The following is a 27,262-nucleotide window of genomic DNA, read 5'->3' on the forward strand; positions in this document are numbered from 1 at the left end:
AGGCCAGGATCTAGGTCAGCATTAAGATACAAAGTTCTAATATTATGTATTTACGAATAACAGGTCAAACTAATTTCTGAAAAATATCAAATTCCAGTAAACAAAATTACATTACTATAACATGTAATAGAATAAAAACTTAAAACTACCAAACAAACAATTAAATTAAATCAAATATAAATAACAATTCTAGGTGGGATAGTATGTATACAGCATGCAAACAATCTGTGTGGTCATGAGCTGATCAAAAATATGTAACTTGTGTCAGCAAATATGAATTTAGGACACCATAACTTTTAATTTGTGTATTATAATACTAAACGAGATGTATACAATAATCTAGTTTAATGTTTTCAGCATGAACCGTTACGTGAATTTCACAGAACTAAATAACAAAAATAGGTATAACAGCAGAGAATATGTCAATAATATCCTGTACATGCAATATTTGTATGACTCAGATATATATTTCAGCACATGCTCAAGTGGAAATTCAGCATTTTTTTTAATGCTCTAAGCCGTACACTTTTTCTAGATGATATAATGATATACTGACATAAATATATTGTGCTTGATAGATGAAATCGTTCAGTAAAATCAATACCTTTGAAGATTTAAACACAGTGGAATCAATTAAGCCTTGAAACCATTCAAATTTCCTCTAACCTGTTGATTGACTTATGAGTCTAAAACTGGCATTGATTATACAAAAAGCTATATATATATATATATATATATATATATATATAGTCTTTTTTTTAAAGAGTCTGAAAATCTTCACAAAGAGTATGGTTGTGTGACAAGTCACATATCCTCACTGAAAAGGTTAGCCATTGGCTGGTTGAAAGTTGGTGAAGTCAGCATTGCATCTCTCAAGCAATGTAGAATCACTATCAAATGGAGGAAATGGGCATGAGCACTTGGCAAATAACAGACTCAGAGAATCCCAACTTAAGCAAAATGTGCCTGCAGTTCCACTCTGCTCTCAAGTTCATTATTGTGTTCTATGTAGACAACTCTGACCAAATCATAGTAATAGCCACCTGACTGGATAATCCAGAGCTAGCTATAACAAAGTTGCAGCATCTATTTGTTGGCTGAAAAAGAAATATAATTACTGTAATTAGTTTTGTCAATCTTCCAAACAAGAGATGGAAGATATAATAATAAATAATTTATTTTTAGAAAATTTATGAAAAAACTTAAAATGCATGGTCTGAGAAAAGTAATATAATGATTATTTTGATTATTTTGAATCTTCAGCTGATGAGAAAAATTTCCTATAATTATGATGTGGATGTTACAAGTGGGTTTTGTTTCCCTACGACAACCAAGGAATTAATCAACAACAGGCTACACAAGTTCTAAATATGGCAAATCTTTATATTTAAGTGTCATAATATATTAGCAATTTTATATTTAAGCATGTTAGGAACATAATGGACAAAAACAAAATATTTGATGACAATGGTTAAACCTTTTAAATATTCCTTTAAGATGATTTGCAATAAAATTTATCTCCCAGTTTAACAAAAAATGATTTTTTTTATCTTGCATCAGTATCTTCATACACTGTTCCATACATGTATAAACCTACTTCTGAAATAAACATTATTTACATTCAACTCAAAGAACCTTGTGGCTTGGTCATTTCTAAAGTTTTACCATTAATCAAGCTTCCATAAAGCGTAATTGAGTTTTATTTTAACCATGATCTGTGTCAAATAAGGCACAATATCAATGCTACTCTTCAATCAGTGCTACCTTAACTATGCAGAAGATCACATGTATTTTAATCATGATCTGTGTTAAATATGGCTCAAAATTAATGCTAGCCTTCATTCAATGCTACCTTAACTATGCAGAAGGTCACATTTATTTTAACTATGATCTGTGTCAAGTATGGCTCAAAATCAATGCTAGCTTTCATTCAATGCTACCTTAACAAGCAGAAGGTCACATTTATTTTAACCATGATCTGTATCAAGTATGGCACAATATCAATACTACTCTTCATTCAGTGCTACCTTAACTATGTAGAATGTCACCTTTATTTTAACCATGATCTGTGTCGAATATGGCTGAAAATCAATGTTACTGTTCATTCAATGCTACCTTAACTATGCAGAAGGTCACATTTATTTTAACCATGATCTGCATCAAATATGGCACAATATAAATGCTACTCTTCATTCAGTGCTACCTTAATATTGCAGAATGTCACATGCAACATTACTAAAGAAACGATAAATAAGGCTACTTTATTTCAAGAAAAGTGGGTTAACAATGTAACATGAATCATTGCCAGCAATGAGGAAAGCTAAAAAGACAAACTGCAAAACTGATAAGAACAAAACATCAATTGATGGTATCTTATTAAGCTGATGTCAGTTACTACTGGAACAGAGGTACATGCTCTTCAAGTGATGTAACTGCAGGAAGCACTTGGAGGGTGTGCCTGTATCATGATTGGGTTAAGTATTATTAAAAAAACACATTTTACTCCAAAAATTGTTTTCTTCTTCAAATACATTATCCGATCATAATGCCTTAGGTGGATAGGCGAGGGTGGAGAGAGTTACATCCCCTTACACCACTGTTGGAATTGTTCCCCGTGTCCTAATATATGGGAAGCAGCTTGGAATTTCATGTAAGATATGGATTAGTGTAAGGACATTGTCTATTCCTAGATGTGGTTTTGGAGAAAAAATATTGCTACCATGAATCCAACAGAGTAAAGTAATCCATGTTGTTATGAAATGGCTAAGACATCTGAAAAGGTAGCCTGCTGCACTGCTGAATGGCCCCATCAGGTAAAACTTTGGGATGAAAGTCTAAGTTAGAAATTGCAGAATGACATATCTGACCTCCATCCCACAACTTGGATGATGTATCATTTGGGCTCAGACACTATACTAGTGGTGACTGCTCTAACCTCGTGAACTAATATGCACAAGATATTCATCTGGTCATGAGTTAATTTATTCAAGGCTGAGTAGATAGCATGACATATCCAGGATGACAGAACTTACGTGGAAATGTAATACATTCTTTCTTGAGTGGTACATAAGAAAAAGTGAGATCTCCTTCTGATCAGGTTATTTCATTTAAAGTATCACTTGAGAGCAGGCCTCAGGCCCTTGGTAAGAAAGGCCTCAGGAAGGCAGTGACTTAAAGACAAAGGACATTTTACACGAGCATGGTCCTGTTCTTGACAATGAAAGCAGGAACCATCATAAGATAACCAAAAGGTTTTGGCAGAACTGCACATATATCTTGTATGAAAGGTGAGCCATGAAGGCACTTGACAGCAGTTCAATGGGTGCCCTATATAATTGTGTCTGAACTCGAGATTCCTCATCAGATAAAGGACCAAGAACTTCAATTGAGAGAAGTCAAAATTTATCAGAAGACTGGAGAGGTATTAAGCATACATCCTTTTTCGATGATGGCAAAGCATGACAGAAATGGTGGAACAGAAGGCCTTGATTGTGATATTTTCTCAACATAAATGCCAACCCCATGAGATGTATAAGCATAATTTTTACCAATACAAGTGACCAAAAAAAAAAAAAAAAATAATCTGAGCATAAAAAGCATAACCTATATATTACTATTACTAACATTAATGGGGGCCCCGAGTGGCCGAGTGGTCTAAAGCGCTCTTCGTTACGGATCACTGCCATCTCACCTATGTCTGCGGCGGTTCGAGTCTAAGATTCAGCCAATGTGGGCACGTGAGAAAGCTTGCCAGTAGCTTCTCGTGGGTCGGTGGTTCTTTCCGGGGTTTTCCGGGTTCTTCCTCCACCATTAATACTGGCCGCCATGTATAGCCCTATCGTGCTGAAAAATGGCGTTAAACCCCACAACAACAACAACAACAACAACAACAACTAACATTAATACCCCATCTTTGTTGAGGCTACAACATTATAGCTTATATGTTATGTGCCATAATTACAGTGCACTGTATGTAATTTATTTTTGCTACTGACCTGGATTTGCAGGTCAAAATACTTGGCACAAATGGACAAAATCCACGTGGATTAGAACCAGAATACAAATACAATGCATACTGAAAAATTATTTATGTTCAACACTCCTTTAACTAGTCTACATTTCTATAACTTTTGTTGAATGATTCCACAGATTCTATCCTCAATCAGACTGCTGCAGTGCCAGACCTGCCAACCCATACATGATTGTCTCAGTAAGGCAGCAGATTTTTTCCATACGTTTGACCAGTTTTCAGTAAGGTGAAACAAAATATCATGTACTTCTACTATCAAGTTGGAAAACGTGTATTTAAAAAGTTCTGTATTCCAAACAGATGCATCGACAGTAAGAATTATATTCATCTGAAAAATGTAAAGTAAACGTACACCTTATTAACCTCTAGTACAGTTTAACAAAATTCAGTTCCAAACCCTATGCAGTTCAATGGCTGGTTGATATCCAGACTTGCCAACCCTGACAAGTGCATCTCAGTAAGGCAGTTGATTTTTTTCTGTAAGTTTGACCAGTTTTCAGTAATGTGTAACAAAATACCATAAACTGTTACTGTAAAGCTGGAAAACGTTAATTAAAAGTTTGGTATTCGGAACGTGCAGTGACAATAAACATTATGTTAAACTTAAAAGTTTGTAAAGTACGCATAGATTTTATTTACCACTAGTACAGTTGCACAAATTTTAGTCCCAAACCCTAAGGGGCTCAATGGCTTGTTGCTATCTCTCTGTAATTCTTGGAAATTCTTTTTTCCATTTCACATGACTACGGCAATCACATTTCCCACCATGAATCATACTCAAATTGGCATGTGATGTCCAATAAACATTATCGTGTCCCTTCCAGCTTTTATTCACAAGAATCTGAATATTCCTTTTTATTTTTCTGTGTTAATTATTAACACTTTTCAAGAGGCTGATTTCCCCTTTTGTCTTAAACATGTACTGCTTGCTGGATGCCATTTTAAAAAAAATAATATGATCAACAGTTTGATCATGTAGATGCTTTGCATGAAAAAATATGTGCAGTTTAAAGTGTCTGATTGCTGCTGTAAAGTTAGTCTGGTTCCCATACCAATTTCACTATTTCTAATATAAAAACCAGATCCAAATCAAACACGGATGAACAAATTTTCAGGAATTTTTGGCATAGATCATTTTTCTGTAGTTTTTGCTTGCATGGCATAAGTCCGTATTTTACAGGTAAATTTTGTAAGACTTACAGCAAAATTGTAAGAGTTGGCAGGTCTGGATATCCCTCAAATTCATGCAGTTCTTGGATTTTTGTCTTCAGTACAAATGGCAATCACAACTCCCACTATGTATCATATTCAAAATGACAAGTGATGTTCAATAAAGATAATTGTGTCCCTTCCTGCTTTTATTCAGAACAATATGGATATTCCTTTTTATTCTTTTGTACTGATTAATAAAACTTTTTTAAGCAGCTTATTTTTTCCTTTCATTTTTTTAAAAACATTTTATAATTTGCCTGGAAAGCGTCTTAGGTACATCTATAAAGCTAGTCTGGTTCTCTATATAATTCCACTAAAGATAATGTGAAACACAGCTCCAAATCAAATACGGATGAGCCAATTATCCAGATTTTACCGCAACAATCATACTTCCGTAGTTTTTCCTTTTAATCCATAACTCCGTATTTTAAGGGTAATTTTCATAAGACTTATGGCAAAATCATGAGGGTTGGCAGGTCTGCAGTGCATCACTTACATATTCTTCTTTACAAATTTCTAAAGGGGTACTGAACTGTCCTTTTTCTGATTGGACGTTCTGAAGTTTAAAAAGACCCATTTGTTCCAAGAATTTTTATCCAAAAGTCAACTGGTAAGAGGAGTCCATTTCGCTTAATATCTGGTGCCATTTTCTTGAAAGACTCATCTGCTACCTTAATTCATTATCAAATATGATGACTCTCGACAGGGCAAAGTTTCAAATTAAAGAAACCCATCAGTTCTCTTGGAGATGAGTCGTGTAGTTGCTATAAATAGAAAACTAGGAAAGTACATGTAGCTCTATGACAAATTACTTCTTAAAGTATTCTTATGCGGCAGTCTTTCTTTTCAGAATATTCTCACTTTTTGTAATGAGTGAAATTAAAATGTTGATAATATAAATGACAAAGACAACTTTCATTGCTTTATTTTATTTTTATTTTTTTAACATACCAGAAAAGTGTAATCCATATATCGGTAAGCTTAAGTCTTAATTCTGTGAAAAAAAAGCATAATGTTTATGCCAAAAACTTAATGGTCAGCACATATGCCTTAATGAGCCATAGGAGAAAGCTGGATATTTGTAGTACTGATGTGTCCGTGGGAAGGTGAATCTCTGCTTGCACCATTGTGAAAAGAGTCTCTATTTCCCCTCATAATCTTTCAGATTGTTTGGCCTTCCTGCCCAAGCAATTCTATCCACAATTTGGATGGAAACCTTTTAGACAACCTGGATGAGCATTTGCTGTTATTTAAGCAGATGGGAAGAAAGCATGATTTTCCTTTCAATCTCCACTGCTTGGTTAATCAATTCCCACCTGTGGGACCATCAGGATCTGTCAGCATTCCAATTACCTCATTTCTGCAAGACTTTGGGTATCATAGCAGTTAGGGGAAAGGTGTATACATTGAGACCTTTCTCATTCAGCACAGGGAACTCACTGCCCAGGCTTTTGGATTTACAATTGGTGAGATGAAGGTCAAGAGCTTGGCATTTCACCCCACTGCCAACAGGGTCACAAGAGATTGACCTGGGATATATTTGACTTGAGACTATGGGGTGACTGGACCATTTCATGTGGATCGCCTGATTAAAAACCTACAGTGACATTACCTTACAGTACCATGTTATAAGTAATTATCTCTGTGGTAAGAAACTCCAAATCTTCCAAAAAAGGAAAAAATATCAATACAAATACCCCTCTACTGCTTTTAACAATCTTCATCTGTCTGTGAGTCTCCCTTTCTGGTGTTTCAGTTGTACTTTTGTTTCCATGGGGTAGTATTACCAAACGTGTGTGAGGTACATGTGACCAGACTCGCCCAAGGCTTGCTGACCAGCTCCCACCCCTCTCACTGGTCACAAGGTTGTTGGTTACCTGTAAGGACAAGGGTTAGGAAGTGAGAATATTATGGTTTATTTATCATACTGGTGTCAACAACCACCTCTAGCGTTATAGCATGCCTGATTTCAACTCTATTAAATGTAACAGAATTCATGTATCCCATCCAAAATTCAAACATTCCAACAAAGCAGTATTCTGTGGAACCTGGTTTCTTACCTACCCTTGTACACCGAGGATATCTTTGTTTTCTTGAGAAGGAATAGGGAAATATTTAATGTGTGAAGTGGAAAGATTGTATTATCACGAGTAGCAAGCCACACATGACAATACAAATGTTTCCACTTTAAGAGTGAAATATTTTATTTTAAGCTAGGCCATGAATTACTGGATTTTCCAAAAGAAATAATTTTGATAATTCACTGGAGTGGAAAACCAGAAATAATTTTTCACTACCCCATTAAGAGACATCAATAAAACTATGGCCAAGTTGGAGCTAGTTTTAGCCCCATGCACGGTCTAATGGTAAGTATGACTATAATGCAGATGAATCCAGTTCAAATCCCACTATGAGCATTTACTTTATTCTTACTTGTTTATACATGCCGTGTTACTTTGATTAAGGAAGGAGAATTATGTTACTACTGATACTTTGTGTGAATATACACAAAACACAGCAATCATAAACGGTAAACCACTGACACTACAATAAGAAATCTGCTACTTCAATCTTTTATACGTATCTGTATATTTCTGGCCAATATATTATTTGAGCACAAAATAAAAGGAAAAGAGATTATCTTTTCATTCTATATTTTTTAAGGCAAAACTGTTGATTTGCATGGATTGTTTTTTGGTGCCAATGTGATTAATGGATGCATTACTACATCAATAAAAAAGGTCATGTATGTTCAGTCACTGACAATTTGCATGATTCATGTAGAGAACTAATTTTTGGGTTAAAAAAGAAAGCCATAACTGAAGCCTAATTTTTGTTGTTTGGAGTTCATTTTTCTTTGTACCTCCTCACTAACTACATACCTGTGTAACTACTAGAGGGTCTTCAGTTGTTACATTTTTAAGATCAGTTTATCCACAGAGACGGAGACAGAGAAGGAATGGAGAGATAGAAGTAGCAGAAGAAAAATGAAATATGTTTACACATGGAGAAAAAAAACTTGACTAGCATACACAAAAGCAGATATTAGTTCCTAAATGGGAAAAGTAGTTCTAAAAGTGATATCACCACTGTGGTAATAAATGTGGTATTGCCACCGTGGCAATGTCAATTTTATCCCACTGACACTTTTCAGGATCTCATTATGTATATATGCATCCAAACAATTCATGTGGCTAAAATCAAATATTTAGTAAAGATTCAAACCTAGGTCACTGTGGTCTTTGGTTGTAAGGGTTAAGTTCAGAGATGCACCCAATTATCAAGTTTCATGACTTGAACACAACAGCCTACAATAAATTAACTTTCAACACAAACAAATTTCAATAGTCACTGAAATAATTCAAAGAGACCTTTTTTTGCAAAATGTTTATCAACATGCATTCTCTCAGAGATTTATATTCTAGGAATGATAGTATGCACACATGACATAAACTCAAGAACTAAATGCAAAAACGTCACAAAGGCAGTAAAAGATTAAATATAAATCATGACAATCTCTGTTCATTGCAAGGTTACAATACTAAGATGAGATGTGATGAGACAAGACAAGATAAAATGAGATACCGTAAGATAAAATCAAAGATATATATTTAAAGTCGGCATGATTAAAAACAATTCAACATAAGCTCTAAGGAGTTTTTTACCGACATTACATAAAAACAATCGTGATTTGCAAGAGATTCAAGCACAGCAAAATACATAGATACATTTGGACAAAACACATGGCACATAAATTAAAACATAAGCAAGCAAAGCATTTTAAAAGACAGTAACTAAAATAATTTAGCATTTGGATAAATTAAAAACCACAAGTCAGCAAAATTTACAGAAGAAAAACAAAATAAAAAAATACCCACAAAAACAGAAAATAAGAGATGTATCTCATCATCAAATTAACAGTAATTATAACATCAATAGTGCCTTAGATATGAACACATATGAAATTTAACCCAAGTCAGTGAAGCATAAAATATGCGCCATATTGGCCTACTTTTGCAATAAGGGCATAGTGCTTACTAAGATTCATATGTACACAACATGTAAAAAAAAACTGTCAGTATGAACTAGATGTAAAAACTAAATCAAAGCCAGTAATGTGTTGTTGTTGTTGTAGGGTTTAACGCCATTTTTCAGCATACGATAGGCTATACATGGCGACCAGTATTAATGGTGGAGGAAGAACCCGGGAAAAGCCCAGAAAGAACCAACGACCCACGAGAAGCTACTGGCAAGCTTTCTCATATACCCACATTAGCCGAATCCGAGACTCAAACCCACACAGACAGAGGTGAGATGACACTGATCCATAACGGAGAGCGCTTTAGACCACTCAGATACTCGGGGCCCCACTAGTAATGTGAAATGTATGTCACAGTGATTTTTGCACATGTGTGGTACTAGATATGTATACATTCATCCAGTTCAATTACTTCAGCAAGAAATAGTTAAACAAATTGTAACCAAAGTCAGTGATATGTGAAATATGGGTCACAGTTACCTAGGTTTGTGAAGAAAATGTAATACTCACCAAGATGCATCCCAACAGCATGAAACTGGGCAATATACAAACATGTCAAAATATAAAATATTTTTTATTACCATAAACTTAGGTAAATGTTGTGATATTCCATAATTCTTTACGTGTTTTAAAAGACAGTGACAATATGTATCCCTTATGCTTTTCTTAAATTCCTATCTAGGGTAATTTGGGGGTAAATCATCTGCAGTAAATCTGAATTCATCTCACTGATATACTCTGAAATAAAAACATAATCCTGGCTAATAAGAGAATGTAAATGTGTGTTACTGTTCACCATTTCAATTGCACATATTCTTGCACCTGAAACTGACAAGTAATTTAAAAGTTGAGATAATACTCAACAACACTGCTCAAGAATACAAAGGGATTAATCTGTGTTTATGAGTCTATAGGTTGAGGCTAAAAATCATCAAAGGCACAGGCCAGAAGTCTGTACCCCTTAAGCTGGTAATCAGGCCAATTAAAATTACAATCTGGTGTTTGAGAAGTTATGAAATTGTGATATGGTGCCAATTTTAATCCAAAAGTTGACATTCTTTGCAGTGTAACGAATTTTTAAGCCTTAGAATGTCATCATTAGCTATATGTACTACTTCTGCCATGTTGGCAATGCATCTTCTCATTTGGATTACATTCCTGACTCAGTGAATCCAAGATACAATTTCAAGCAAGGAGCATCAGTTAACATTCTTAAAAATATTTTTAAAAAGGGTAAACTGTTGTCCTTTAAAAAAAAGGTTGACAACAAGATGCCATTATGTGTCTATCAAATGAAATATGGAATAAAATGACCAGATGTCTTTAATTGGTATAATTAGTGTGCTTTCTCGACCCCATAACATAAAACAATATGCAAAAAGCATTTTTTGTGGGGTTTTAGTTGAGCCTTTCCTCTTTTTCCCCCAAATTTTTAGGTTTTGTTTTTTATTTAGGTTTCATTCCATTTATTTAGGCTCATTTTAAAAGGTTTTTAAAGGTCAAAATGAAATTTTATATATTTTAAGGTTTTGAGGTCCACTGTGGACCCTGTGAGATGCATCCCCTCACCACATTTCATGATTCCAGGTATAACAGTATCTACACTGAGTGCAAAAAATATAAACTAAATGCAACAACCTAACTAGAGCCCCTGGTGGCTGTGTGCTCTAAAGTACTCACTATTATGGATCCCTACCATCTCACCTGTCTGTGTGGGTTTGATTCTTGGGCTCGGCCAATGTGGGTATGTGAGAAAGCTTGCCAGTAGCTTCCCATGGGTTGGTTGTTCTTACTGGGGTGTTTCCAGGTTCTTCCTCCCCCAGTTATTCTGACCGCCATGCATAGCCCATCATGTGCTGCCAAATGGCATTCAACCAAAAACAAAAACAAAAACCTATTAAACCAAGAATGTTCAACTATGTACAGTCATGAACATACAAAGTTATCCCCTTGGACCCCTACCCAAGTGGGGTAGGTGCCACAAATCTTATTTCAAACTGTTGCAAAGAAAGAATGGTTCAAATACAGTGAGTGTACATAAGTATACATGTTTTTAATGTGCGGACAATAAGACTGACACTGGAGGTAGGGCAATAGCTCTACTACTTTGCAGAACAAACTAAAAAAATAAAACTTGAAATAATTATGTGGAAATTATGTACAAATCAAAGACAAATGCCTATATAATTGCATATTTTATTTTCCACTAGATGATGTGTGTTGCATGTGAGTATACAAAAACTCAAGAACTTTCTAAAGGCATCTAAAAGATTTCAATAAGTACTTTGTCATTATATGGAAATTGAACATTCTCCATATGTAACTTTGTTAAGTACTAGTCACATGCAACTTGACTGATACAATTTTATACCATTTTATTTATGCATTATTTTTGGACAATACATCGATGAGTAACATTATTAATTTAAATGTTATATTTTATTCAGTTTTAATGTCTTGTATTCTCTCTAATAAACTGATTGCATTTTTGGCATTTTTTAAAGGAATTTCTCAAATAATTGCAAGGGTATTTCACTTATGTAATCAACATATTGCAAACTTCAAAGAGTTTTCACAACAACCCCTCAAACTCAAGGTCTCTTTCAAGGCTGCATTTATGAAATGAATTAAATTGACATACCAATACTGCAAGAGAGAATTCCACTGCCAATATCTTCAACTTCTGACCAAGGATTGTTATCAAGCTCTGACCTACAGTCAAATGCAACAAGAAAGCAAACGTACTAACAGAACCGAAAACAATTTAACATTATTTAAACTAGGGTACCAAAACAACCATCTCTAATTTGGTGACATGAGTTCTCCTTTAGGAGTAAACAAAGTCATATAACTGTAATATAGTTTTGGGGGGTTGTATTTACATTAACTGCATTGTGGAATGAACATGAGACAATACAATGTCTGATTGTTATTAAGCTACAAGCAATAGATGCAACAACGTTTGCGATGTGTTGGTGTAAATATTATTGTAAACACAAGATGGCATGCTCTGTATTATGGCTGACATGGTTGCTTCAATTTGTTGTGAATCATAATTCAAAGAACACCTTAAACATATTACCTTACATCTCACACAGTAGTGTTATGACTATGGTCTTAAACTATGTAAAAGAAAGAAGCAAAACCAGCAAGTTTTGTAAAGATTAACAAATAATTTAATTCTCTGAGTTACAAAATAAAACTTTAAGAGGAACTTACAGTATCGTGAATTAAACCCAAAATAATCCTAAAAAGTTATATCACAAGTCCAAATGAATAGTGTGTTCCAAATGAATTCCATGCTCGGAATGTGCTGATGCACCAGTATCCTTGAATATGATGAAGTGTCAACAGTCTTGATGTATCACAATGGTATCTTTGAATCAATTCACATTAATCCTAGAATAATATTTTATTCCAAACTTAATGACCACTTTGTAATTCCAATGAATAATCCAAGCAAATGATTCCTCTCAAATTATATCTAACTGTAACATCTTGAGACTGATTTTAAAACAAACATTGGAAATAGGAATGAATTGCCAACTTCACTGGCCTTATATACATCCTTTGGCTTTACACTGCAATATTTTTCTACTTGATTTGTTGCAATACCTTCTACATGACACATTTCACAATACATCCTCATTCATTAAATCAGAATATTCTCAAACTGTAAACATGTTCATTGTTTATAATCTGTTAAGGTCATAATCTAGAACACGAGCCCATGTAAACAACCTATTTATTGATCATTGATCAATGACATTGACAGTATTGACCAAAAGTTAATGACACAACATTGTTCAGCATAACTGTAGATAGTGTGTCACAGTTGCAAACAAATTCTTTATAATTACCATCAATACTCACATGTAATTTGGGTCCAACTGAAAACAGCACAGACCCAGGTCTGCTGTCACAATGCTCTGGCAAATCTGGATCAATAGTTTCCTGGCAGTAATCAGTACAACAAATAATCTGTCAGCACATTATGCAATAGCAGATTAGGATCTGTGTTGTTCAGAGCTTGATCTGACTTATAAGTGGGTATATAAAGTATATAAAAGTCATGCAATTTGGTTTATGTTCTTATTTCGATATTTGCTTATTAGAATTAACTTGACCTTTGGACCCATAATGTATAGTTTCTTTTCTTATCCTAAGTGCCAGTCATTGATATGTCTGGTCAAGGAACTTCCTCTAGAACAAGGGTCATTGAGCAAAACTCATTTTTCTTTGTTACAATCACTTTGACCTTTAACCTTTTCACTCCCAAATCAACAGACCTCTTTCCTAATCTTTAGTACATGTGCTCCAGAAAATTTGATCTAGGTATATCTGAAACTGAAATCATTATGTGAAGACTAATTTTCTTCTGTCATTGAGTCTCACCACTGACCTTTTGACTCTGAAATAAATTGGTCTCATTCTTACCCAATGAAAAAGCCATCTAAAAACTTTGGTGTATAAACATCATTGAAAACATGTTTTGTGCATACTCCTTTTTCAGCTACTGACCTTGACCTTTGACCTTTCAAATATGAATTAACATACTTCTTCCTCACCCCAAATTCATTCTGTTAACAAACTTTGTCCATGTCTGTGATGAAGAAATAATATTTTTATGCAGAAACCAATTTCTTTCAGTGACCTTTAACCTATGACCTTTTGACCCTTAAATCAAATGTCTTCTTCCTGATCCAAGTGCAAGCCATCTGCAATGTTTGGTCCAGGTCGGTGAAGTATAAATACTATTATTATATATAAAGTATGTCTCTTCTTTCTGTCATTGACCTGCACCTTTTGACCCAATAATTGATGTGCTTATTGCTCAACCCAAATGCAACCTACTTACAAGTTTGGTAATAGTAGGTGGTGAAAAAATTTGAGTTGTAACATGATATGATCTGCCTTCTGGTGGGAAATAAATTATTCCTGACAAAGCAGCAACTCTCTTTACATCTGTCTAAATTATAAATACTTCTGTATGTCCCACAATCTCCATTGCCTTGTCGCAACATCAAATAAATCATTAAACATGAAGGAATCAAAATATCAAAGTCTGAATCTCTAATGGTGTGTACTAAATATAGAATATTACCAATACATGTAAACACAAGGATAACATATGCATGTTGCTTTAAAGACTTTGGGAAGAAAACCAATAAGGTATAAGAATGCCAGCTGCACATATTTTGTAACATATATTTCACCATCATTGGGAATACCTCCAGCTTTGCTGAGAACAGAAACCTTTGATGTTAAGCTCAAACTATCTGATACATTTACATAAGATGCCGCTATTTTAGACTGACTGATGCCACCATTCTCTCCTGTTTTTGACTGATTGCTGCCACCATTATCTTCTGTCAATGCAGACTATTTCATCAAAGTAGACTATGAAATGATCTGTCATTTGCATGTCTGTTAAACCATCTGTTTGTCGGTCAACCTTCTACTGCTTGCATATTCTTACATATAAAGGAATGCTGTATTGTTCATTCATTACAACCAAATCTCAATGCCAACTGTTTGCATTTTTACTAACAGTGTCACAGAAGGTGTCTAAGCAGCTTCATTTCCATGCAATTATGACATACCCCTACATTTGTATCCAAGATAATTTCTGCCTTTGCAGAAAAGCCCAAGATGTTCCAAATGATCTTACCATCAGACTGAGGTCCACCTAAAATCGGGTATATCACTGAGGCCACGCTGTCTACAATCAAAAGCTTTAGGCTCTCAAAAAATGGATCCATCTGAAAAAGGTTTATCATAGACATCTTTTACAATGATTTTATTCTCACAATTACTTACAAGAATAGTAAATTGCAATATGAAGTGGGGAGTTTGTAGGGGTGGATGGCGTAACATTAATTCTAATTATATAATACTTTCATGTTACTATTACCTTGTAATCCTGTTCCAGGATAGAAGGATGGCAATACCTCAATCCACATTTGAAAATTCCATCCTCCCATTAGATAGAAAATTCTTGAACATCTAGAACAAAAAGAACACAGACCCAGTCTGACTCCCACATCACAGACCCATGTGGGATACCCTTCTTCATTTACGTGGACTGAGAATACTTTTACAGCTCTCCCCCCCATTATAACATGTTTCGCTATAATGTGATTCCGAATATGTTGCAATGCCATGGATTCCATTAAGAATTATACAAATTATAATTTTTATTCCTCAAATTTTAAATTAATTTGCATCTTTCCACTGCAAACTTCCCATATAAGCAACTGTACATGGTTTGGACATTAGTTTTAACAGTGATAGTTGAATTCTAATTAGCCATTACTTTAATTAGGTATGGTTAGATATTGTAGTCCTAACAGGTTATTGCACACCTGAAATTACCAGTATCTCTAATAAGCTACGATTGTTATTGGTCTGAGTCAACTATTGTATTTGGTTAAAGTACACAGGACTGTCAATTTTGCCTTTAGCACTAAAGCCACCCCATGCTGAAGCTGTGCTATGGGTACAATTCAACTCATTTGATGCTATTCAGCACTGGATCAAAACATGGAGGAGGACTGCCCCATTGTTGAATGTAAGAAATCATCCAGTTCTTCCTAGGCACCAAAAGGGAAAACTTGGATCCCAATCAAAAGTAATTAGGATCTACTATTGATAGTGACCAGGAGAACTTGCTGGAATACCCCAATCTGTTCTGAGAAACGACTGTTGTGGCTAGAATTCCAGGACAATGACCCCATGAAAATTACTCAGTTAAGCAATATCACCTACTTTGCCCTTCCCCCGCCAAATAAAACAAGAATGATCAGGTCTCAAAACAGCATAAAATCACGAAATACTTCAAGTAGGGAATGCACATCATGTGAGTGAATAAAGCTTATTTTATTTGGATCAATATTTTTTGCAAACAAACGTGTTTGTTTTGGACATAATTGGATTTTACATGGATTATATTCATATAAGTTTGTTCCTTTATTTTTTCCTGTTATTCTGAGTTCTGGAATTGCAAAAAGCCTGTTACACATGATGTAATGTCACTGAGTCACTAATCATCATATGTAACATATTTTGAACTGAACACAAAGATATTGTATTGACTGATAAAAATGACTTAAAATTACTCAGTACACGTTATACAGAGAAATGTTCATTTAGTTTATTTTCAAAGTGGTAAATATATAATCATAAGCTCTTTATTAAAATAGAATGGAGCTTTCAACATCAAGAAGCACTGTCCTTCAGTGCAACCTAATTTTGATCATTTATATTTGGCAAGTGATAATATTTTTTTCATCAATCTAAATCACTTTAAACTTGATACTGCTGTAGATAGAAATTATAAATTTATTAAAATGAATGGTTTACAACATTGTTTTAATCTTACTCAATGACATGATCTAATCTATTGTATGTAATTCAACACTGGTTGAAAAAAACAAGAAACCTGGTATTGTATCATTATACTAAAAGCTGGGAAGGAGTACAAAAACAAACGAACCTACTGCAGACTGAGGGTGTCCACTGCCCAAACTTTTTTAAATTTTTATAACATAGCTTTAAAAATGTTTTCAGTCATACCGCTACGATGTCTGCAGTGTGGCATCATGCCACAGATATATAGCATGATGTCCCACCCAGTCACATTATCCTGACACCAGGCCGACCAGTCCTAACACTAACCTCTTAATGCTGAGCACCAAGCAAGGCAGCTGTTAGTACCATTTTTAAAAGTCTTTGGTATGACTCAGCCAGGGGATTGAACCCACAACCTACAGCATCTGAGGCGGATGCTCTAACCACTAGGCCACCAGGACAGGAGACATAACAGGAACTTGTTGTTCAGTCAAATCTAGAAGTCCACCAAGGGTTTCTCCCATAGTTGGAAAAGTAACTTCTATAGTGTTGCTGTTTATTTCAGATTCTGATATGCCATGGAGGGGATAAGCCCTCTGAAAAGGGTCTCCACCTAAAAAAAAGGGTAAGACAAACATTCTTGCAAGACCTTCGATGTCTCCAAAACAGCATCCTTATGGAGGTGGAGCAGCTCAGCAGATAGCACCAAGGACATGCCTCAATATCTTCGTTTATGCCTTCATCAATAGATGCAGCATCACTGGAGACACAGATTTCACCTTCAAACGACTGAAGGAGGCCTCCAAAGAAATATTGGTATGTGAGGCAATAGTAATGTGTGCTTGAGCCTAAAGCTCCAAAACATCCAATGATTTAACCAGGAGGCAAGCCCAGGCCTCAACCAAATTCCCACTTGTGATAACCCAGCATTCAGAGGAACTTAATAGGCCAAGCCTGCAAATAAACGATATAGATGCAAGCATAAACAAGAGGTCAAAAAGGATAGACGGGAACCAGCCACCCCTTCTTATACTCTTGCTCCCAGGAAAACTTGTGTAAACTAGAGGACTAATCTAGAATACAGGAGCAACAGGATGCCTGGATGCAAAGCTACTCCTAACAGTACTCAGAACCCAAAGGGCTGAGACACAAGTAATGGGGAAAGAGTTGGTAATGGATGCAGACAAACCATCACTACCAGATCCTCAGCAAACTCATTTGATTCCACCATTAAAGAGAGAGCATCATCATGTGCTCGCTATGAGGTGCGATAGGGCTGTCCCTTGTGTAACTCTGTGAAGAGGGCAATGTGTTGTAGCAAATATGTTCTCCAGTTGACCTAATTTGTCTCTTTTTCTTATGCAAAAATAAGTTTGAAACCATTTTAATGAACATTATATGGACTGTAGCTAACCTATTTAGTGCCTCGAAACTTAATTAAATATATCAACAAAAGAGATAAACAGTAAATAGACATTATTTACTTCATCAAAATATTATATAATGTTCAAAATATCATTTAATGTTTGTAAAATGAATCAAAATCAAATTGTCAGATCATCAAATAATAATGAATCAAAACTGGTATTTATCCATAAAAGAATGTTAGGGAATACAATTAGCATTACACTATTATTGCATCCCTTAACATACGTAAAATGGTTAAAAGATGGACTTATACCAAGACACGACAAAATTATGTTTTGTAATGTTTAGCATCCACTATTTTTCTACTCATAAACCAGGAATTTAGTAATATGTAGTACTGTAGATAAATTACTGTATGAAGATAAAGAAAAACATTTAAAAGGATTCTAATGCATTCCTCCATATATGTTACATAATAACACAAAATGAATTCTGGTACATGACCGGCAACGAGAATAATATTATCTGAAAACATTTTTTTAATAAAAAGTGTGAATATCTATCGTAACTAAAATGCATAAATTTTATCATTATATCTCGGATAATGATATTATATCATTTCTTATTCAATGGAGAAAACAATTACACCTATAATGAGTCGCAGATGAAATGAGAAGGATTAACATAAAAAACTAACAATATTAATGAACTGATTACAAATATTATGCTATTACAATATCCAAAACAATCTAGGAATACAAGAGATTTAGGATGGCACTTAAACATTTCAAAGACCAAATATCCCAGAAAATAGCATGTAAATCTAAATAAATCTCAGAGATATTAGGATTTGCTTACTTAAAAAGATGCAAATAGATTTAGAATGGCATCACGCCACTTAAAGAGACCAAAAGTTCACTTTTACCCATGACTTCCACCTATGCTCTTCATTTAGCAGTTGTTTTGCCCCTCCTCTTCCTTTCTCTGTTCCATGGGAAGATTATTTATTTACCTGGGCTATGTGCACAATATAATCTTCATTTATTTATAGTATGTTTCTTTACATAGTAACTCCTCAACTCTGAAGATAATTTACTGATAATACTTAATTTTTATAGGATTATAAAATTGTTCAATGCAAAGCATATGGAGATTGTTGTTTATTCTATTATAAATAAGAACGTTTCGGAGTGAGATTAGATTGTTTGCAGATACACATCAAAGGAATGTGCAATGGGAATTAGTCTTAATGCCATCATGTTAATTAACTAATTGGAAGTCTCGAGTGTTACAATGAAAACAATATGGCAGCACTCATAATGGAGCAAACATATATAATCTTTTGGTAACGTTTAACTATATACGGATAATGAATCGCCTAAATTAGGTTAGTAACCATAATTCAAATTCTATGTATCTGCCTCTATTAGATTATTGTAACTTAATAAGGGATGTGTAAAAATGTTAATCTTTAAATTCAAAACACTACATATGACCAGCAAATGGTTATAAACAAAGTATGCAAGGTTATAAGATTTATTTATTTTCTCAATTTTACAACAGTGGAAATACGGTTGCCCTTGTCCAAAGCCCATCAAGGGAAGGTGGGGTTGGGATGATAAGATGGACACTAATTGTGGACATTCTTAGCAACTGTACATGTTTCACATCCCTCCTAAATAGTGTATGGGGAGATAGAGTATTGGCTCCTTCCATTTTGTTGGCCCCAGCTCAAGAGGATGAAATAAGTCAACAGCCATAACATCTGTCCGATCTTGAGGCCAAAAGAGGAACATCCATGGCACCATAAGGAGGAAAGGAAACTCGCTTCCTGAAATATGGTGTCTCTACATCCAGTACAGATTAAAAGGAAACATAGGGAAGAGGGGCATGCTGATACAATCACCACCCAAGCCAGAGGAGTCAAGGCCCAACTCTATTGCCATTAGAATCTGTGGGGATATTGTCCCAATCCTCGTCTACAGATTTAGGATCCGATCTCACTAATTAGTGACTGGTGCCAAGTGTACAGTCACCAAGACCAGTCCAGTGATGACAATCTGATCCAATAGGCCACATAAAATGTATTATTTGAGTGAAAACACTGCTCTTCTCAGGAAGGTGAGTTTTGCAAGTCATCATTAACCAGGATACTGCCCTTGAGAGGGTGCTGCTCACATGGTAGGAACCAAGAATCAATCCCCCATCATTACTGATGATATCAGAGCATCAGGGACTGGGCCTAATGAGACTTCCAAAGCAAGGAAGACTATGAGCAATGTCTTCTCACATGGGCATTTATTCTTTCCCACAAGGGGAAAGATCCAAAAGATAAAAAGGAAGACAGGTTTATATTACTCTCATTAAAAATGGAGTTTGTAGCAACCACAAAATCCACTAAAATTGACACGCCACAAAAATAGTCATATTATGGAAGTTTTTTGGGGGAGGGGGGTAGCAATCTCATAGTGAAGTTGTGAAAGTAAGTGCCATACAAATATTTTTTAACTAAATACTGTAACCTTTCTAACTCTATAATTTCTAAAAAAAATATAACAAGTATAACCAAAATGAAAATCAGGCATTTTAACAAAATCACCAAACAAAACATCTGTGAAAAATACCTAATAGGTGATAATAAATTCTGAGTGTTACACATATACTCAACATTGACCTGACCTTGAACCCTTGCATAGTTCTGGATGTCAATTGCAGGGATGTTCATTGTTCTATGAACATACTGTGTGAATATAACCCTTTAAAAAAACAGAATACCAGACTGATGGACTAGTGGTAGAATTAAATAAAAAGCAAATAAGCTTTTTGCAGCATACTTTTTTAGAATTTTAGTGTCAGAACCAAATTATATAGAATACAAAAATGTCAGAAAATCTTTGTCACCTGTCGCTGCTTGTTGTGACGAATATTTTCCAGTGTTTCAAACAGCTCATATATGTCAAAGGCTGTGAAGCATCTGACTTGTGATAAAAGCTGCTCTGGCTGAAAACAATCAAAGAATGGTGCACATTATAAACAATATTCAACGAAAAGACAACTACTATGATCCCCTCTCCGAATGTGAGACTCCTCTCAAAAGAAGCCACCCACTGTTCATTTGTCACCTTACTTGACACTATAATACTATACTTTTACCATTCTACCCCTTAAAGAGAACAGACCCACCCCTTTTATTTCATCAGCATTACAGTGCCCAATGTATTTGCATAGCTGCCAACCCCACAACCCCAGTACAAAAATACTGACTGCTTATGACAAAAATACTGATTTTCAGGAACAAATACTAATTTTAAAATTTTAATGCATATTTATAACATCTACAACCATCAGTAAAGTAGGACCATAACTTACTTAATTATTTAATGTCAAACATGCATGTTTTGCACTCCTGTACTTTCTGAAAGGGCACCCTGTTCATAAGGGTGTCCATTTAGTAGGACGTGGGAAAGCCTGCCAGTAGCTTCTCGTGGGTCGGTGGTTCTTCCCTGGGTTTTCCAGCGTTCTTCCTCCACCAGTTATACTGGCCGCCATGTATAGCCTATCTTGTGCTGAAAAATGGCGTTAAACCCTAGAACAACAACAACAACAACAACCATTTAGTAGGTGCTAGAGTGCAACACACACTCATACACAAGCTGTTTATAGGAGCCTTTTCCATGCCTTGTTGTTTCAATCATTACTGATTCCAATGTACCATGTTTCATTGATGATCTTAATTCTGTGTGATTTTCTAACTGAACAGTTTTCGTTCTAGCACACGAGTAATCCTTTGCATTTTTACTGTCTGGAAAACTTGCATGAAATAAATTGCAACACTAATAACTGAAAGGGGAAAGTTCATTTCGAAAAGAAATTTAATAAACCGAATTTTGATCAAATTACATCAAGGTTCTCTCTGGTATTTATACAGTAGAACCTGTCTTGAAAGACCTCTTTTGCCAAAAAAGTATGGTCTCTCAAGACAAGTGGTCTCTCATAACAGGTTACAATGATATATGGTGAATAAATCTGTGCACTGAGAATGTGATCTCTCAAGACAGGTGGTCTCACCTAGCGGTGGTCTTTCAAGTCATGTTCTACTGTATACACTGTAAGTTCAGGCTGAGTTGCTGATGATGAAGCAGCAAGCTGATGTTTATTAGCTTTTTTCATGCTCTTGTATGTCATGGGCATCTCCAAGACAAATTGCAAAATCACATTATACAATTGCAAAACATAAAGTTTAATTCTTTACTAGATGGTTTCACAAATCTAAACAAGATGGCACAATTGTCCTTGCAGTTCTGTTTTCTTGTCTTCCTGAATATTTTGCTTTCCTTTTTGACATGATCAGAAGCTGAATATTACAAAGATGAGATACAGTGATAGTGGCAAATGTTTGTGCGATCCAATATGGCAAATAATGACAGGCATGTTAGCCTCAGTTTCAAATGAACCAATCATATTTTAGAACTCTATTCCTTTACACATGCGATACATTTCTTTCAGAATGTAACCTAGTGCCCATTCTAAATAGAAATTTGCAAGGAATTTTTTTTAATATTAAAAAATTGATTTTTTAGCAAGAAAAACATACACCCATATTCAGGTCCAAAATATGGGAAAAACAGGACACTTGGCAGCTATGTATTGATCTTGTGAATCTCTTAAAGTATGTCCGAAAAGACTCATTTAGGTACACCCTTCAAGTTTGCTGAAAAACAACTTATCAAATTAGAAAAGATAACTAAGAGACTTGATAACAAAAAAATCGAAAAATTTTGAGCATTTAAAGGAAGTTAAAATTTGGTTTTAAAGTATGTTTTGTAGGAGACAATAGCAAACCCAACAGAAATTTCTGTAAAGCATTATAAATATGACTGGTATTAGGTTATCATTTGAAAACATTCTTCATTGATTTAAGGGTCTTGATTAACCTTTTTTTTAAAACTTGCGCTGTTTGCAAATGAAAGAAAGAAAAAATGAACTTGCAAAATCCCGTTTTTGCAATTTCTTGTAGCATCAACTGTAATTACCAATACTATAATCCAGAAGTCTGGGAATAACAAGAACTACAATAATTTTCTATCAGTTTTAATTGTAAATTTTATTAACATTTTCACCTTTACAAAGAAAAGAAAAAACAAAAATAAATGAAATCATCTACAACTAATCATTTTTCTTGCTTATAACTAAAGCCAGATTTATATACATTTCCAAGTTTGCATTATCTGGCCATGCATGGTTCATGATCAATCAGCCTCAAGAACACATCTGGGACAACCATTACATTTTAGTGGTATGTATAAAGTAGCATTTTAATCTACATCAGCACAGCAGTGGCTACATCATGTCAACTAATAATAAAGTACAAAAAATGTAAAATGTAAAACTGAATAGTAGCACAAAGACTAGAAAGATACACCCTTCCAAATAATGCAAACATGAAGCACAAGATAAAACTAAAATGTAAAGATACGTGAAATTCTCTATGAAGTATGATGTATATAAATAAAAGAGATATATATATATATAAAGAAGTTAAAAGTATTGCATATTAAATCTTTAAAAGCATATGGTTCATTTTCAGGGATACTCCAGATAATATGTGACAAATACTTAATATCTGGTGACCTACAATTTTTTTCTTTGACAGAGATACAGTAATACATCTGACCTAACTGAAAACAATATCAGGGGAATATGTATTTGTAATGATGGGTACCTAAAAAAATTTGTACTGTGGTATTTCTGAATGTACCATGGTATGTCTGTCCATAGCATAATGTAATTATATTTGGGACCAATAATTCAATGTTCTGGGACAGGGGCTTGACACTTCTTTTGTTTCATTTCCAGATTTCCAGCAGTCAATAGTTGCAAAAATGCCATGCTCTAATTTATAGCAAAATAACAATATGATAATTGATGATATTTGGGGAAAAAATAATTATCTTGAAATAAGAAAAAATATTTTCAGCTCAAAAGAAAATCACACACATGCACCGAATTACAAGGTCAGTACCTTACAGTGGATAGATTTGCTATGTTAATTGTTGTGTAAGTTGCAATCCACAAGCTGTAACAAAAGTGGGATGATTACGCTTGCACTACAGCTGATACTGTGAAAAACATCATACTGATATTAGAGAGCCTAAATGATAAAAACAAAAGTGTTGATACTGAAGCCTGCAATTTTCTAGCTACACTATTGGTGTAAATGGTCATAAATATCATTATATTTTTAATATTTACCATTAATTTGTGACAGGTACAACTGTTTGTAAAAAGATAGTTGTTTTAACTATTTTGTCATAAACAATGAAAACACACTGTTAATATAATTAACATCGTAATAAGATTCAACTTTATGTATTTGTGATTAAAATAATTATCTACACATATGATTTCCTGCCTCCTCTGGAAAATATAATTTTGTGCTCTGGTGCACTGTGTTTTATCAGCAAGTACTTGTACAATCACTGTACCAGGATTAAGCTATACTATAAACAGCATATTTCATTAACAAGGAATCAATACCAAAACAAGTTTTAGAATTATGCATGTGCATTTTGAGTTTGTATCTTTAAGGAGTTTCACTAATGATTTCCTGGATATCATTGGAAAATACAGAAAGATGCATGAGCTTAAAAACTCAACTCACATCTTCCACAATTAAATCTCATTTAGCAAGTATGCAAGCATTAAATTCAAGCCGTGATATAAGAAGTGAGATAAGTACCAGTTGTACCCAAAGTGCTTTGCACAAAATAAACCACAACAGCTTGCAACAATGGCCAATTTGCGCAGGAATTTCTGCATCTGCTGCCATCTACTACAAATCATACTTTTAACAGAAATAAAAAGTAATTTAACACTTTTGGGATGAACTTAGTTGCTGTTTGTTGTTTTTGATTGCATTTAACGCTATTCCACAGCGAAAGATAATAGCCACCAGTATAACTGGTGGAGGCAGAACCCAGGGAAAAGCACGATCAGAACCACCAACCCAATGGAAGCTACTGGCAGCTTTCTCACATACTCACATTGGCCGAGCCAAAGACTAAAACCCATGCAGAGGTGAGACAGCAGTGATCAGTAAAGGCGAGCAATTTAAACCACTCTGCCATGCAGGGCCCTGATAGACTTAGTTAATGTCACCCTCAGACACCTATTAACTGAATCTTTAAGATTTTATTTTCATATAGTCCAGAAATGATAATTAAATGAAGAGAATTTTATTTGTTTTGCTGTTACGCATGACATATATATTCTGGCTGAGAATCGTGTTCTAGCAACATTATAATTCTACTGTATTTTGAGATTTGAAAATTGAATTTAAACACGATTTCACAAATGGTTTAAGGTAATCTATTCTTGTCAAAATCAACACTGCAGTTTCAACTGACATCACCATTACATTATGACATCACATTTTATTTAGGCATATTATATCGCTATGAACTCTAGTAGAGATTCGATGTAAATGACATGGTTGCGATTTCTGTCTTTTATTAAAGAATGAAGAAAAAAATTTATAATATAACTCTAATAACTGCAATAATATTCCATTCAAAGAAAAATAAAAACTCAGCTAAAAAGCAGACAAGACCGTTGGAATTCTTTAGTGATTTATAACCTACTGTAAATTCTACCCTGGGGGATAACTATTGCACAAAACTAATAAATGTGTCGTACTGATAAACATTTACTCACCCTTTCCTTTGTGTTTAATAAGAATCTACTATGATCTTCAAACTGTGCACACCATTGTTTCTTTTAATTCTCATAAGTTTTATAACTTTGCTTTTCTCTACATGCCAATCATTATCATGTATAAAATTTAAACAATTTTTTCAAAATTATCTTGATTTCATATCAAAAGCATTTTCTATGATTGTATGAAGTATTATTGGATATTGTTCCACAGCAATTATGATTGTTGCTAACTATGCACCTAATTTGGAGTTGCCTCTATTGACATAAACTTGACATGAAAGGCTAGTGGAAGAATACTCAGGTGCTAATTTTAGTTAAAACAATAAAGTTTCTTACTATTATTAGTAATGCAAACTAAACTTGGTAAAAGAAAACTGACACAATACCATAGACATAAGGGAAGGAAAACCATCCATGTCAAAACTGTTACCATTTTTTTAAAATAGTAATGCCACTAACAGAAAAGAGGAATTTTTGGCATACAACCTGCAAAAGTAGACAAGAAAATAAATGGGAATGTGTTTTAGGAGCAGTAATATACAAAAAACAAACCTCAGATACACCATTTTCTTCCAGGATGATACTAATTCTCTCTGCAGAAAAAGACCCACAGGTGTCTACAAAAATTACATTCTGTTTGGTCTTTCGAATGACGCTAGCTGCAGAGGTGAAGCACATCTGGGGAAGGAAAAAAATGTTTTCATAAAAATAAAGCATTAATATAATATGCATTTTAACATTTTCTGTAGAAAAAAAAACTATACTCTTCACCAAACAAGACTGGAGTTATCCATACACCTGCCCTACCAAAACAGCTGTAAGGAGACGGAAAGTTTTATTAAATATAAGGGGGATTTGTGTTTAGAATGTATACAGGAAGTGATAGGCAAAATACACATGTTTGGACTTGTTTGAGTCAATGCATTACTGGTATGTTAGTTTCTGGTGACATGTGGATTAGTAACAAAAAAATATAACCCATCATGTATGTCTGTGTATCATTTTAAGCAAATCCATTCAACAACACAATAATAACAGAAAGCATGTATTTACAGACATATACATATATGCAAACATATATGCACCATGGGTTCAAAAAAATGTGTGGACTTGCTGGACATTCATTCCATCACAGGCAGTTGTAGTGGGATACATAAGAAGTGTACCAGACAGAGTAATGGAATCTGTTTCAAAATCTACAAATTCAAGTAACAAAAGTGTGACAGATGGACTGATGGAATCTGCTTCTACATCACACACCAGCTTCAATGGGCAGTGGATAATAAATTCATTAATTATTGACATGATTTTGATTCAGCGGTCTGCTTAAAAGGCAACTTCTGCCAGTCCAAACAATTTTTTTGTGGGTTATGACCAACAGTCCAATACTAAATTCCCTGACCTGGTACACAGCATTGGGGTGCGAGCAATGTACAACTGAGAATAATGTGTAATGAATGTCAGGGTCTATTCTTGGACATACAGTTGTTAATTTCTACACATGCATCCTTTCCAAACATCAACCAAATGCACAAAAATCATGCATT

The 27,262-nt window shown here is 34.5% G+C and overlaps 1 protein-coding gene across 1 annotated transcript in view; it reads right to left on the minus strand.

Moving 5' to 3' along the window:
* Window positions 1-6: 6 nt before the first annotated feature.
* LOC149775389 (DNA repair protein RAD51 homolog 4-like) overlaps window positions 7-27,262 on the minus strand; it is a 40,443-nt gene continuing 13,187 nt past the window's right edge. The window contains exons 4-9 of the mRNA XM_089943742.1: window positions 26,268-26,393; window positions 20,901-20,999; window positions 14,953-15,043; window positions 11,923-11,993; window positions 6,940-7,119; window positions 7-1,097 (exon numbers count right to left, since the gene is read on the minus strand). Of these exons, the coding sequence (XP_089799868.1) occupies window positions 1,005-1,097; window positions 6,940-7,119; window positions 11,923-11,993; window positions 14,953-15,043; window positions 20,901-20,999; window positions 26,268-26,393 (660 nt within the window). The 3' untranslated portion in view covers window positions 7-1,004. The remainder of the gene's footprint in view (window positions 1,098-6,939; window positions 7,120-11,922; window positions 11,994-14,952; window positions 15,044-20,900; window positions 21,000-26,267; window positions 26,394-27,262) is intronic.

Source organism: Sinohyriopsis cumingii, chromosome 19, assembly GCF_028554795.1.
Source record: "Sinohyriopsis cumingii isolate HCF-2022 chromosome 19, ASM2855479v2, whole genome shotgun sequence".
NCBI lineage: Eukaryota > Metazoa > Mollusca > Bivalvia > Unionida > Unionidae > Sinohyriopsis > Sinohyriopsis cumingii.